Source organism: Chiloscyllium plagiosum, chromosome 2, assembly GCF_004010195.1.
Source record: "Chiloscyllium plagiosum isolate BGI_BamShark_2017 chromosome 2, ASM401019v2, whole genome shotgun sequence".
Taxonomy (NCBI): domain Eukaryota; kingdom Metazoa; phylum Chordata; class Chondrichthyes; order Orectolobiformes; family Hemiscylliidae; genus Chiloscyllium; species Chiloscyllium plagiosum.
The window spans coordinates 8872435-8886550 of NC_057711.1; the positions used below are offsets into that span (position 1 = coordinate 8872435).

At 45.8% G+C, this 14116-nt stretch overlaps 1 protein-coding gene across 1 annotated transcript in view; it reads left to right on the forward strand.

Moving 5' to 3' along the window:
* The window catches only part of LOC122539550 (probable ATP-dependent RNA helicase DDX60), a 148737-nt gene extending 144455 nt beyond the window's left edge, over window positions 1-4282 (forward strand). Inside the window, exon 38 of the mRNA XM_043674534.1 lies at window positions 3565-4282. Within this exon, the coding sequence (XP_043530469.1) occupies window positions 3565-3670 (106 nt within the window). The 3' untranslated portion in view covers window positions 3671-4282. The remainder of the gene's footprint in view (window positions 1-3564) is intronic.
* The last annotated feature ends 9834 nt before the right edge of the window (window positions 4283-14116 follow it).

The window sequence follows — 14116 nt, forward strand, 5'->3', positions numbered from 1 at the left end:
TCTCTTATGGTGCCACATAATCGGGAGATCTTCACAAATGCTGCATCTTAACGCAGAACCACGGAAATAATACACCATAGTGGGGGGCCATTCGGCCCACATTGACCATGCCAACCCAAAGATACCAAGATGCCCTTTCCAATCCCATCTCCCTGCACACGGGCCATAGCCCTACAGCTTAAAGTGTGGATCCAGTTAATTTTAAAAGAGTTTAGGATCTCTGTGTCCCCCAGCAAATTCTAAATACCCACCATCTGCTGCGTAAAAAATTTTTTTTTCACATCCCCTCCATTGTCTCTGCCACATATCCTGAAACCCCTGGTTTTTGAACTCCCTGCCAACAGGAAACAGGTTCCTCCATCCCTCACAATTCTGTATAGCTCAATCATGTCCTCCCTCAACCTGCTGTGTCCCAAGGGAAACAGCCCCAACCTCTCCAACCCCTCCCTATATCTACATGTCTCCTGTGGCTTCTGGTTAAACTTTGTCCTGTGAGTACTCAGTGTCATTGCTGGTGAATGCACTGTTATTTAATGAACAAAATGGAACAGTGAGCTCCCAACACCTTGTGTTATCCATTTCTCAGACAATCTCAGAAATCTCAATAATTCGGAGAGCATAAAACTTTTGACCAGGCCAGATGTTTTTCTATTTTTTTCACCTTCTGTAAAATGAAGAGTTAGACAGTATCTATGAATAAAACTATTTTAAATAGAGATGGTCATATGAACCAGAGGAGGAAAAGAAATTGAAGTACATAAAATGTTAGTAAACTGATTTCAAATTGATGGACATCCGAATACTGAATGGCGTGGACAGAGGAGATGTTGGGAAGATGTTTTCATTGGTAGGACAGACTAGGACCCAAGGGCAGAGCTTTACAGTAAAGGGAACGGAGATAAGGAGAAACTTCTTCAGGCAGAGAGTGGTGAATCTATGGAATTCATCACCACAGAAGGCTGTGGAGGCCAAGTCATTATTTATATTTAGATCAGATTCCCTACAGTGTGGAAATAGCCCCTTCAGCCCAACCAGTCCACACCGACCCTCCAAAGAGTAACCCACCCAGACCCACTTCCCTCCAACTAATGCCACTAACGCTATAGGCAATTTAACCAGGCTAATTCACCTGACCTACACATCTTTGTGACTGTGGGAGGGAAACCGGAGCACCCGGAGGAAACTCACGCAGACACAGAGAGAACGTGCAAACTCCACACAGACAGTTGCCCGAGGCTGGAATCGAACCTGGGACCTTGGTGCTGTGAGGCAGCAATGCTAACCACTGAGCCATCGTGATGCCCATTTACGATGGAGATAGATGGGCTTTTGGGTATCAAGGGGATCAAGCATTATGGGGAAGAAAGAGGGAGAATGGGGTTGAGAAACCTGTTGGCCATGATTGAATGGCAGAGCAGACTTGATGGGCTGAATGGTCTATTTTCTGCTCTTATATCTTATATTCTTATGGACATTAAACATTAGTGAGTATCTTCATAGTTTTTACAATTATGTGAGGTTTTCTGAAATATATCCTTGCGGCCTGTGGGGTGGCGTGGTTTGGCACATGAGATCAGGTTAGGTACCTCTCACCTTAAAGGACAGGGGCAAGCAGATCCCGGATACTTGGGAGCACTACCCACTGCACATTCCAAGCCCCTCACCAGCCCTGCATTGGAAATTTCATTTCTCAATTGTTGAAGGTCTGAGGGTGTCATTGGAGATAGACCAGCATTTATTGTTCCCTCCTAATTGCCCTGAGGGCAGTTAAGGGTCAACCACGATGATTTCTTCCCTAAAGGACATTAGTGAACCTGATGGGTTTTTCTAACAATCGGCAGTGATTACCATTAGCCTAGTTTCCTACCATGACAAATAGGAACCGGAGTAGACCATTCGGCCCCTCAAGCCCGCTCCGACATTCAAGAGGGTCATGGCTGATCTGACACTCCTCACAACCACCTTCCTGCCCTTTCCCAGTAACCCTTGATTTTCTGACTGATCAAGGACCCATCTATCTCCTGGAATTGCCTCCCAATGGGCAGTGTGCACATGGACTGCAGCGGTTCAAGAAGTCAGCTCACCACCACCATCTCAAGGGACAGGTAATAAATGCTGAGTCATGTTGCCCGTATCCCATGAGTGAATAAACAAAATCTCAGCTTTAAATATACATGAGGACTCTGCCCTCACCAGTTCCCTCTGTGGCAATGAATTCCAAAGTATATAATCCTCTAAGAGGGAAAAATTCTTCTTCATGTCAGTCTTAAATTGGTGCTCCTTAATTCCAAGAGTATTCCCTCTGGTCCTACTCTCACTCATGGTGGGAACTAACCTTTCAGCATTTACCCTGTCAAGCTCCTTAAGAATCCCATATATTGCAATGTGATGGCCTCTCTTATCGTGGTGACTCAGTGTTTAGCACTGCTGCCTTACAGTGCCTGGGGCCTGGGTTCAATTCCAGCCCCACGTGACTGTCTATGTGGAGTTTGCAAATTTTTTCTATGTTTGCTCTCACACTCCAAAGGTGTGAAGGTTAGGTAGATTGGCTATACTAAATTTCCCTGCAGTGACCAGAGATGTGCAAGCCAGGTGGAAGAGCCGGGTTACAGAGATTGGGTGAGATGTTCTTTGGAGGGTCAGTGTGGAACTCGATGGGCTGAATGGCCTGCTTCCACATTGTAGGGATTCTATTCGATGGTGCTCCTGAGCTCCAGAAAGTAGAGTTGCAGCTGTGTAACATTTGCTCATAGGACAATCCCTTCACATCAAAGATCATCCTCTTCCAGACTTTTATTGAATTCAAACTTGACCACCTGGCATTGTAGGATTTGAACCCATTTTCCCAGAGCATCATCACCTTGGGTCCTTTCGGCTCACAACTCCAGTGACATTACCATTGCACCACCACCTCTGACTGAATCGTCTATAACTGTTGGCTCACTCACAAAATCCTGGAGCTCGCTACCAGACAGCTCTTACACCTCAAGGACCCACAGCGGTTCAAGTAGGCAGCTCACTATTACCTTCTCTGGAGCAATTAGGGATAGGCAGAAATGGTTGGCTTAGCCAGTGGTGCCCACATCCCATGAAAAAATTTGAAAATGAACAAGTTTGAGTGGCTGATGACTGTATCCTGCCCTTATACATTACATTCTTATAACTCTATATTGATGTCAAGGGTGGCACAGTGGCTCAGTGGTTAGCACTGCTGCCTCACAGCACCAGGGACCCAGCTTCGACTCCAGCCTTGGGTGACTGTCTGTGTGGAGTTTGCATGTTCTCCCTGTATCTGCGTGGGTTTCCTCCCACAGTCACAAAGATATCTAGGCTCGATGAAATGGCCACGTTAAATTACCCTAGAGTGTGCAGGCTGGATGGGTTAGCCATTGGGAATGCAGAGTTACAGGGATAGGGTAGGATGCTCTTTGGAGGGTTTGTGTGGACTTAACAGGCTGAATGACCTGCTTCCACACTGTATGGATGCTACGATTCCATTCTATGAAGTAACTCCTGGTGTAGCCATTGATGCCTTTTAGTCACAAGGGTGTTCTGTTTCGGCAGCACCTCTCTCGAAGGCCTGTGCCTCAATGAAAGTGACCCTGTCGTAATGGCATTCCAGCAACTGCACAGAAGCTACCAAAGCAAGTTCGAGGCCGTTTGGAGCTAATATCCCTGACGTCGGAAGGTTTGACCTCAGCAACGATGAGCATGCGCTCAGGATTTCGACTCTGCTGTTAGGAGAGAAAGTGAAACGTGCTTCAGAACTCAGCTCTTGAATCTTCGCAGCTAAGGCCCTGATGATTTATGTTTTTAATCAACTGAAGCGAAAATGAATGCTTAATGTGTTTTATACTGCTGCCATAAATCCAAAAGCATAAGCACCTTGTTCCATGAATGCCCCAGAGAATTCTCATGAGGACCTGATGGCAGTCACACATCTTCTCTGAATTCACTCATGTCAATGTTGGTGATAAATCTTGTATTTGGGTGGGGGTGATACATTTTGGGAGGACGGGTAAGACAAGGGAGTATGTGTTGCACGGGAGATGGTACAGAGAGCCAGAGAGTACTTGGAATACATGACCACAGATCCTTGAAAGCTCAAAGACAGCTGGATAAGGTGGTGAAATTGGCAGATAGGATACTCACCTTTATTAGTCCAGACACTAAGTATAGGAGCAGGGGGATTACGAATTGTATAAGACACTAGTTAGACACACATGGAGTTACTGGTCAGAGTGGTGCTGGAAAAGTACAGCAGGTCAGGCAGCAGCCGAGCAGCAGGAAAATCGACGTTTCAGGGAAAAGCCCATTCCTGATGAAGGGCTTTTGCCCGAAACGTTGATTCTCCTGCTCCTCAAATGCTACCTGACCTGCTGTGCTTTTCCAGCACCACTCTAATCTTGACTCTAATCTCCAGCATCTGCAGTAGCCACTTCTGCAGACATGGAGTACTGTGGGCAGTTTTGGCGACCAAACTACAGGAAGGGTGTGATTGCACTGGATGGACTTCAGGGGCGATATATCTTTGAAAGGGTCACTGGACCCTAAATGTTAACTCTGCTTTCTCTCCACAGATGCTGCCAGACCCGCTGAGATTTTCCAGTGATTTCTGTTCTTGTTACTGATTTCCAGCATCTGGCCTGATAGATGTTGTTCAGATGGAGCGATTCAGCAATGAAGAGATATTCAATACTCTGGGTTGTTTTCCTAAGAGCAGGGAAGGCTGAGGGGTGGCTGAGTGAGGTGTACAATGTTATGAGGGGCATGGATAGGGTAAATAGGAGACAGTTTTCCTTTCAGTGGTGGGATCAACAACCAGGGGGGGAGAGGTGCAGCAGGTTTGAAAGTTTGGAAGAGGGATTTAGTCGGGATTTGAGAATATATTTTTTTCACCCAGAGGGTTATGGGTATCTGGAACTCACTGCCTTAAAATGTTGGTAGAGGTAGGAACTCTCAAAGTACTTCAGAATTGTTTAGATAAGCACTTGAAACATCATAGCACCCAAGGCTAGAAAACATGCTGGAAAATGTCATTAGAATTGATTAATATTTGATGACCAGAAGAGTCATAATGGGTCAAAGGGCCTCTGTCAGAAAAACTCTGACTCCATGACATTTCAAATGCCTTTTGTATCTCTTATACTTTGGTAATAGTTTCTATGACACTGGAAACATAGACTGGGAAGCATAGTCTCTGAGCTTTGCTTTGTAAATTTCTCTTTAATTCACACCTAATAAAATAAATGAACAAATGCTTCAGCAGTCATTTTTTTTGTCATAATTTTCGCTAAGGTTGCTGTGTCATGGAGTCCTGTCAACACATCCATAGCTGTTAACTGATACATAGTCCTATATCTGGGTTTCAGCTGGATGTCCAACACAGTTAATTCAGAACCTAATAGTTAAGACCAGAAGACCATAAGACATAGCAGCAGAAATTAGGCCATTCAGCCCATCCAGTCTGCTCCACCATTCAATCATGGCTGGTAGGTCTCTCAACCCCATTTTTCTGCTTTCTCCAAGTAACCCTTGATCCCCTTAACAATCAAGAACCTACATTGAACTTAGAATGTTATAGAACATTACAGCGCAGTACAGGCCCTTCAACCCTTGATGTTGCACCGACCAGTGAACCCAAACTGGAGCCCATCTAACCTACCATTCTCATCCATATGTCTACGCAATGACAATTTAGATGCCGTTAAAGTTGGCGAGTCTACTATTGTTGCAGGCAGTGCATTCCACGCCTCTACTACTCTGAATAAAGAAACTACCTCTGACATCTGTCCTAAATCTATCGCCGCTCAGTTTAAAGCTATGTCCCCTTGTGCTAGCCATCGCCATCGAGGAAAAAGCCTCTCACTGTCCACCCTATCTAACCCTCTGATTATCTTATATGCCCCCACTAAGTCACCTCTCAACCTTCTTCTCTCTAATGAAAACAGCTTCAAGTCCCTCAGCCTTTCCTTGTCAGACCTTCCCTCCATATCAGGCAACATCCTAGCAAATCTCCTCTGAACCGTTTCCATACAATGAGGTGACCAGAACTGTACACAATACTCCAAGTGCGGCTGCCCCAGAGTTTTATACAGCTGCAGCATGACCTCATGGCTCAGAAGCTCAATCCCTCCACTAATAAAAGCTAACACATATATGCCTTCTTAACAACCCTATCAATCTGGGCAATTTTCAGAGATCTGTGTACATAGATATCAAGATCTCTCTCTCATCTACACTATCAGGATTATTTCCATTAGCCCAATACTCATTATTCCTGTTACTCCTTCCAAAGTGAATCACCTCACACTTTTCCACATTAAACTCCATTTGCCACCTCTCAGCCCAACTCTGCAGCTTATCTATGTCCCCCAGTAACCTGCAGCATCCCTCAGCACTATCCACAACTCCACCAACCTTAGTGTCATCCGCAAATTTACTATCCTTCTATACCCTCATCCAGGTCATTTATAAAATTGACAAACAGCAGTGGCCTCAAAACAGATCCTTGTGGTACCCCACTAGTAACTGAACTCCAGGATGAATATTTCCCATCAACCACCTTCTTTCAGCTAGCCAATTTCTGATCCAAACTGCTAAATCATCCTCAATCCCATGCCTCCATATTTTGTGCAATAGCCTACCATGAGGAACCTTGTCAAATGCCTTACTGAAATCCATAGACACCACATCAACCGCTTTACCCTCACCATCTGAAAGAATTCAATAAGGTTTGTGAGGCACGATCTACCCTTCAAAAAACGCATTGACTATCCCTAATCAACTTATTCTTTTCGAGATGATTATGAATCCTATCTCTTATGACATTTTCCGACACTTTATCCACAACCTAAATAAGGCTGACAGTCCATAATTACCAGGGTTGTCTCTTGAACAAGGGGACAACATTTGCTATCCTCCAGTCTTCTGGCACTATTCCTGTAGGCAATTACCACATAAGATCAAAGCCAAAGGCTCAGCAATCTCCTCCTTGGCTTCCCAGAGAATCCGAGGATAAATCCTATCCGGTCCAGAGACTTATCTATTTTCACACTCTCCAGAATTGCTAACACCTCCTCCTTGTGAACCTCAATCCCATCTAGTCTAGTAGCTTGTATCTGAGTATTCTCCTCGACAATATTGTCCTTTTCCAGTGTGAATACTAATGAAAGGTATCCATTTAATGTTTCCCCTCTCTCCTCAGACTCCAAGCACAATGTCCCACTACTATCTTGGACTCATTCTTTTATTCCTGATATAACCGTAGAAAGCCTTATGGTTCAAAGTTTGGGTGAAGATTTGTAGCTCGGGTGCTCGTTGCTGTGGTTCTATTCGCTGAGCTGGAAGTTTTTGTTGCAAACGTTTCGTCCCCTGTCTAGGTGACATCCTCAGTGCTTGGGAGCCTCCTGTGAAGCGCTTCTGTGGTGTTTCCTCTGGCATTTATAGTGGCCTGTCCCTGCCGCTTCCGGATGTCAGTCTCAGCTGTCCGCTGTAGTGGCCGGTATACTGGGTCCAAGTCGATGTGTTTGTTGATGGAGTTTGTGGATGAGTGCCATGCTTCTAGGAATTCCCTGGCTGTTCTTTGTTTGGCTTGCCCTATAATGGTAGTGTTGTCCCAGTCAAATTCATGTTGCTTGTCGTCTGCGTGTGTGGCTACTAGGGATAGCTGGTTGTGTTGTTTCGTGGTTAGTTGATGTTCGTGGATGCGGATCGTTAGCTGTCTTCCTGTTTGTCCTATGTAGTGTTTTGTGCAGTCCTTGCATGGGATTTTGTACACTACGTTAGTTTTGCTCATGCTGGGTATCGGGTCCTTCGTTTTGGTGAGTTGTTGTCTGAGAAAGCCTTATGGTTTTCCTTGATACTATCCACCAATGACATCTCACGTCCCCTCCTGGCTCTTCTTTGCCCTCTCTTTAGGTCTTTCCTGGCTAACTTATAACTCTCAAGGCCCTAACTGAGCCTTCACGTCTCATCCTAACATAAGCCGCCTTCTTCCTCTTGACAAGCGATTCAATTTCTTTAGTAAACCACAGCTCCCTTGCTTGACAACTACCTCCCTGCCTGAAAGGTACATACTTATCAGCTGTAGCTGTTCCTTGAATAAGTTCCACAGTTCAATTGTGCCCATCCCCTGCAGTTTCCTGCCCCATCCTATACACCCTAAAACTTGCCTAATCGCATCATATTGCTTTTCCCCCAGCAATAACTTTTGCCCTGTGGTATACATCTATCTTTTTTTTATCACTAAACTGAATTGTGGTCACTATCACCAAAGGGCTCACCTACCTCCAAATCTAACACCTGGCCAGGTTCGTTACCCAGTATCAAATCTAACGTGGCCTGCCCCTTCTTGGCCTGTCTACATACTGTCAGGAAACCCTCCTGCACACATTGGACAAAAACTGACCCATCTAAAGTACTCAGACTATAGTGTTTCCAGTCAATATTTGGAAAGTTAATGTCTCCCATAACAATTACCCTGTCACTCTCACTCCTATCCAGATTCATCTTTGCTATCCTTCCCTCTACATCTCTGGAACTATTCAGAGACCTATAGAAGACTCCCAACAGGGTGACCTCTCCTTTCCTGTTTCTAATCTCAGCCCATACTACCTCAGTAGACGAGTCCTCAAACATTCTGCAATCATAATGAGTGGCACATGGCAGTGGGCGGCACAGTGGTTAGCACTGCTGCCTCACAGCGCCAGAGACCCGGGTTCAATTCCCGCCTCAGGCGACTGTCTGTGTGGAGTTTGCACATTCTCCCCGTGTCTGCGTGGGTTTCCTCCGGGTGCTCCGGTTTCCTCCCACAGTTCAAAAATTTGCAGGTTAGATGAATTGGCCATGCTAAATTGTCCGTAGTGTTAGGTGAAGGGGTTAATGTAGTGGAATAGATCTGGGTGGGTTGCGCTTCGGAGGGTCGGTGTGGACTTGTTGGGCCGAAGGGCCTGTTTCCACACTGTAACTAATCTAATCTAAGTAATACTGTCCTTGAGTAATAGTTTCACACCTTCCCCCCTTTTACCATTTTCTTTGTTCTTACTGAAACCTCTAAATCCCAGATGACCATTCCTGTCCCCGCTCTATCCATGTCTCTGAAATGGCCACAATGTTGAAGTCCCAGGTACCAACCCATGCTGCAAGTTTATTCTGGATGCTCCTGACATTGAAGTAGATACACTTCAAACCACCTTCCTGCGTGCTGGTGAACTCTTGCAATCTTGAAACCTCATTTCTGACCTCACTGTTCTCAACCTCCTGGACACCAGAGCTACAATTTCGGTTCCCATCACTCTGCTGAATTAGTTAAACCCTTCCTGAAGAGCATTAGCCAGTTTTCCCACAGGATATTGATATCCGTAAGGTTTGTGAAGGTTTGTAGCTCAGGTTGAGGTTTAGAGTGTAGGTTTGCTCACTGTGCTGTAGGTTTGATATCCAGACCACCATTTCGACTGGGACAACACATCTATCCTGGGACAGGCTAAGCAAAGACATGCCAGAGAATTCCTAGAGGCCTGGCACTCCAACCACAACGCCATAAACAAACACATAGATCTAGATACCATCTATCAACCCCTCAGAAAACGAACAGGAAATGACATCACCACAAACCCCAGGAACCCCATCCAGGAAAAAGATATAAATAGAAAGCAGGAGACAACAACTTCACTTCACTGGGAGGTCGCCACTGATGGTGTTACCTAGCCAGGTAATGAAACGTCTGGATATCAAACCCACAGCTCAGCAAGCAAACTTGTACCCTAAATATTGGTATCCCTCTGGTTCAGGTGTACACCATCCTGTTTGTAGAGGTCCCACCTATCTCACAATGAGCCCCAATTATCCAGGTATCTGAAACCCTCCCTGCTGCACCATCCCTGCCACCATGTGTTCAACTTCTCTCTCACCCTATTCCTCACTTCGCTAGCACATGGCACAGGCAACAAACCAGGGGTTACAACCTATCTCTCTCAGTCTTAAATATACAGAATGCCCTGGCTCCCATAGCCTTCTGTGGCAATGAATTCCATCAATTCACCGCTCTCTGGCTGAAGAAGTTCTAAAAGGTCTTCCAATGGTTCTTGGAAAGTTGGTATTGGGTTTGAAAGGCTTAGGTTTAGTCCAGGGAAGGTGTTTCCCCACGATCTGACAGGTATGGCACATCTAGCTAAATTTTGCCACATCTTTACATAACCCAGACCAGTTACAACACCGGCTCATTTTAGCTTGGCCTTTCTTAATCCGTAACGGAAATTCTGCGGGCATTTTGTGAGCTGCTTATGAAATTTCATTAAAATATGTAGCTGGGGCGACCAGTTGATGGACTGCCGCCCATTCTTCTTCGGCTGGTATTTGAGGGGATGTCTATATCCTGGTCAGTGCTGTGTGGGTGGTATCTTACAGCGATGTGGGCTATGGCAGGAGATTCATGTGAGAGGCCCAATGAGGTCTATCTTGATGTTGGGCCCAACTCTGATGAAGATCCGAGTGTCAAGAGATGATTCTCACTCGGATAGCAGTGGGATTACCGGGGATGGTTTATCTGTTAACATAATCAATAGTGTGGTACCATGCCTCACTAATTCACAGATCTCTACCCTGCTGCCGGACACAAGGAAAACCGTTATCGACTGTCCCCATTATCAGGTCAGACATCCTGGATGGTACATGATGCATAATGGAGCCAGACCTGATTGAGAAGCTGCTGGGGCCATGTGTAGGCAAGGTCTGTGTTGTCTTTACAAAGGCCTCAGTTGTTGTTTCACTAGGCTCAGTGGCCAAAGGGGTTGGTCTTGAATGAAATGGTCAGCAATGTTTGGGACAGTGAGGTGCACAGCACACAACCAGCCAATGGCCAAGAGTCACCAGGGATCGGGAGCCCACAGGAGGTTTTACCTCTTCACTGTGATTGTTTCATTCATTCATTGGCATCGCTGGCTGGCCCAGCATTTACTGCCTGTTCTGAGTCACCCTTGAGAAAGTGGGAGTAAGCTGCCTTCTTGAAAACACTGCATTCCACCTGCTGTGGCTGACCCACAATGCCCTTAGGCAAGGAATTCCAGGATTTTGACCCAATGACAGTGAAGTGTTATCATGTATCTGCTGCCCTTGACCTTCAAGATGGAAATGGTCATGGGTTTGGAAGGTGCTGTCTGAGGATCTTTGGTGAATTTCTGCAGTGTGTCTTGTAGGAGAAAGCGAGCTACTGCGACTGAGTGTGGGTGGTGGAGGGAGTGGATGTTTGTGGATGCTCGGTAAAACCAATGACTGCAGATGCTGGAAACCAGATTCTGGATTAGTGGTGCTGGAAGAGCACAGCAGTTCAGGCAGCATCCGAGGAGCTTCGAAATCGACGTTTCGGGCAAAAGCCCTTCATCAGGAATTGCCCGAAACGTCGATTTCGCTGCTCCTTGGATGCTGCCTGAACTGCTGTGCTCTTCCAGCACCATTAATCCAGAGTTTGTGGATCTGGTGCCAATCAAGCAGCTGCTTTGTCCTGGATGGTGTCAAGCTTCTTGAGTGTTGTTAGAGCTGCCCCCATCCAGGCAAGTGGTGAGTATTCCATCACACTCCTGACTTGTGCCTTGTAGATGGTGGACAGGCTTTGGGGAGTCAGGAGATGAGTTACTTGCTGCAGTATCCCAGGCCTCTGACCGGCTCTTGTAGCCATTGTGTCCAGTTGAGTTTCTAGTCAAAGGTAACTCCCAAGGATGTTGATCGTGGCAGTATTATGTGTTTCACTGCACTATAGAGACCGTACTGATCCTGATGGTGAATTCTGGACCTGATGAAGAAGCAGCGCTCCGAAAACTTGTGTGGTTTCAAATAAACCTGTTGGACTATAACCTGGTATCATATGACTTCTGAGTTTGTCCACCCCTGTCCCACACGGGCACCCTCACATCAGCCCAATCTGGCCGTCTGGTGGGGTGGCCTGCTCAGCTGGTGCTAGGGAAAGAGGGCATCCTTCCTGTGCCCCACTCCATTGAACAGGACTTCCTGAACCCTGTCTGCAAGGTGGGACACCAATTTCCACTCATCTACCGCGTCCAGGGACAAGGTGACAGAACACACACGGATGTTTCAGAACATCAGTGCTCGGCCTGGCGAGCAATTGCCTTCTAAACATGGCGCCAGGAATGCTGATCCAGTCCCGAAAATCCAATGAATGGTGAGCTATTTCAGTATTCGGGCACTGCATCAGACAGGTGGGGTATCATGGGATGGGCTGGATAGTTAATAATGAGGGTTGGGAGGGAGGAAATATTCGTGGTTTAAAATTGGACAGATCCCCAGGCCCAGATGGGAGACAAGAAAGGGGAAAGCAGGGGTCTCAACATTCACTTTCAGATCCTTTCAGCCCACAGGAAAATTATCAGTGGACTGGAGGACAGCTAATGTGGTACTATTATTCAAGAACGGTGGTAGGGACAAACTAGGGAACTGTAGGGGAGTGGGAAAAATTTCAGCCACAATGTAAGTATTGCAAAACAGTCTGTGGGACAGATTTTTTAAATAGAATCCCTACAGCATGGAAACAGGCCCTTCGGCCCAACAACTACCCTCCAAAGAATAAGCCATCCTTCTAACCCTATTACTCTACATTTCCCCTAACTAAAGTACCTAACCTACGCATCCCTGAACGCTATGGGCAGTTTAGCATGGCCAATTCACTTGGCCTGCACACTTTTGGATCTTGGGAGGAAACCAGAGCACCCTCATGCACACGCATACACAGGGAGAACATGTAAACTTCACACAGGCAGTCGCCTGAGGCTGGAATCAAACCCAGGTCCCTAGCTGACCACTGAGCCACCGTGCCATCCCAAAGGAGAATGTCAGGAGTGGGAGAGGTAAGGATGAATCAGGGATAATCAGCAAGGGGGAGATGATCATGCATGAGATGTTTGACTGAGTTTTCTGAGGAGGTGACTGGAGGTACTTTTGAGGATAGTGCAGTGGATGTAATCTGCATGGACTTTGATAAGTTCTCTCACCGCAGGCTGGTTGGGGGCTAACACCTCATGAGACCAAGGGAAATGTGGAAAATTTGGGAAGACTGGATTGAAGCAGACAAAATTATGAAGGGGATAGATGGAGAAGGTAAGAAGAAACATTCCCCCTTAGTAGAGGCGTCAAAAACCATAGATTTAAGGTAAAGTGCAGGAAGTTTAAAGAAGGATATTTTTCAGTCAGAAAGTGGTGATAATCTAGAACTCACTGGATGGTTGGGCTGAATTGAATTAAATTAGCTTCATTGTCACATGCACTTAATGGGTGCTGTAAAAAGTTTAAAATATTGCCACTTATGGTGTCATCTTAGATACGGGGTACCTGGGTACAGATACTTAAGTATTTGATACAAAATTGAAATATTAATAAACAAAATCTAAGATAAGAATAAAAAGAAAGAAAAAGTACTCGATTTGCAGTCCTTATACCCCAGTCTGTCCCAGCTGGAACCCTCATAACATTTAAAACATAGTTAGAAGATGGAGAGGGAAGCACTAAAAACACTAAGAAATGATAAGAACATAATCATACTACCAGCAGACAAAGGCAGAATGACGGTCATCCTGGACAAAGCAGAGTACGTCCAGAAAGCACAACTACTTGCAGATACCAACACCTACCAAAAGAGGGAGTTTGACCCCACCCCACAGCTCACCAATAGGATAAACAACACACTGAGGAACCTACAAAAAAACGGACAGATAACCAGGTCGGACCTACAAAGAATGAAACCTGAAAGCAACAACACCCCCAGATTCTATGAACTACCTAAAGTGCACAAACCAGACATCCCACTCAGACCCATAGTATCACCACCAGGGACACCATCACACAAACTGGCCAAAGAACTACAGCAGAAACTGAAACACCTGACCAGCGGATCCAGACACTCTATACAATCAACACAGGAATTCTTGGACATCATCAGAAATATACACATAGACAAGGAAGAAACCATGGTCACATTCGACGTAACGGCACTGTCCACCTCTATTGACCAAGCCCTAGCCAGAGAAACAATAGCCAACCTGCTGAACAGACACAACAGACAACATACGTTGAACCCATCAACAAAGACGGCATACTCAAACTACTGGAC